The sequence below is a fragment of the Aegilops tauschii genome, chromosome 5, assembly GCF_002575655.3.
Source record: "Aegilops tauschii subsp. strangulata cultivar AL8/78 chromosome 5, Aet v6.0, whole genome shotgun sequence".
Classification (NCBI taxonomy): Eukaryota; Viridiplantae; Streptophyta; class Magnoliopsida; order Poales; family Poaceae; genus Aegilops; species Aegilops tauschii.
This window is the reverse complement of record NC_053039.3, coordinates 173,607,752-173,609,329: the sequence shown is the minus strand read 5'-3', so window position 1 is coordinate 173,609,329 and position 1,578 is coordinate 173,607,752. Positions and strand designations below refer to the sequence as shown.

General features: G+C 49.3%; 1 protein-coding gene across 1 annotated transcript; it reads left to right on the top strand.

Moving 5' to 3' along the window:
* The first annotated feature begins 357 nt into the window (after positions 1-357).
* LOC141022651 (uncharacterized) lies at positions 358-1,053 on the top strand. Its single transcript, XM_073498913.1, has one exon. The coding sequence runs from the start codon at positions 358-360 to the stop codon at positions 1,051-1,053; it is 696 nt and encodes a 231-aa protein (XP_073355014.1).
* The last annotated feature ends 525 nt before the right edge of the window (positions 1,054-1,578 follow it).

Below are 1,578 nucleotides of genomic sequence, written 5' to 3'. Positions count from 1 at the left end.
TACATATAAATGTCACAAAATGCCCGTTCGCATAGAAAGTGGTGGTTAAAAAATCTACTGATAAAATAACACGTTAAAAAACACCACGTTCGCATACAACCACCCAATCAGAGCGGTTCCATCGCCAGAAGCCCACGATCATAGACGCAACACCAACCCACGATCTGCACAAACCGCATCGTCAGCGAGATCGTGCAGTTCATCCGATGCGGCCATCCCACCCCGCGCCCTCCCCTTAAATTCGCACCCCTGCCGTAGGCCTTCTCATCCACAACAACACAAGTATCCATTGCACTACCACCAAATCGCTCCATCATATCCATCTCCACGCAAAACACCAAGCCCCTACTACCGGCCATGGCGTTCGCCAAAGGGTACAACGACGTGGAGGCACACGGCAACACCAAGTTGCACGTCATCCACACCAACGACAAGAAGCAGGTGGCGATCACCCTCGCGCAGTACGAGCGCCACCTCAGCCTCCAGCGCCACAAGATCGTCGGCATTGATCTCGAGTGCAACAACGAGCCTGAAGCGACGCAGAAACCCGCCCTCTGCCAACTCTCCATCGGCAAGAAACCCCCGGTGCTGCTCTTCCAACTGAGCGCCGCTGAAAGGTGCATCGTCTTCGACAACTTCCTCGCCGACCCCAGGTACACCTTTGCAGGCTTCTCCATCGACGGCGACAAAAAAAGGCTAGAGCCCGTCAATCTAGAGGAGGTCGCCAACTTCGTCGACATCCAGAAGGAGTGTAAGGTGCCCGAGGCAACCAAGGAGTTGGACTCCCTTCGAGATGTCTCCGGCATGCTCATCGACGACTACTACAACAACATGAAGAAGAAGATCACCGACGACGAGCACAAGCGCTGGGCCACCCTGCCTTTGTCCATGAGGCACATCGAGTACGCGGCAGAGGACGCCTACGCAGCGTATGAGATATGGAACCACATAACCCTCACCCAGGACGGGCTTCACCGTGCAAAGCTAGAGAAGATGGAGCCCCCCAAGAAGCGCGCCTGGAGCAGCTGGGGATGGGGAGACGCTGACTGGTGAAGAAGAAGATGGTGCCGGCCAAAGAGCAACCAATGCCAGCGTCATTTTAGAATTATCATCAAATTTGCTTTATGTTGTTTGCTTATGTATCGTTAGTTTGCTTGTGATCATTTGCTTTTGCTGAACTTAGTTTGCTTGCCATGCAGAATCGCTTGTAATGATGTGAACTTTGATTATGTTAGATTGCTTTCTGTTGAAATTAGTTTGCTCATGATGAACTTGCCGTACAGAATGCCTGTGATAATTTATTTTCTGTTGTTTGCTTATGAATCATTAGATTCGAGCAGTGTGCAAAACGAAAATAAGATGCAGTGTGCAAATAGGACGCATGCAGTGCAACTTGTGTACCAATGCAGTACATACTCTGTCGAATTAAGTTTACACATACGCAACGAAGCAGTGAACGCCCCTAAATTTGATAAAAAAATACATAAGAGGAAAAACACAAAAAGAAAAAAATGCGACCTATATATGTAGTGCGGAAATATATGAACGTGCAGTACGGGTTATGTTTACTAAGCAGTG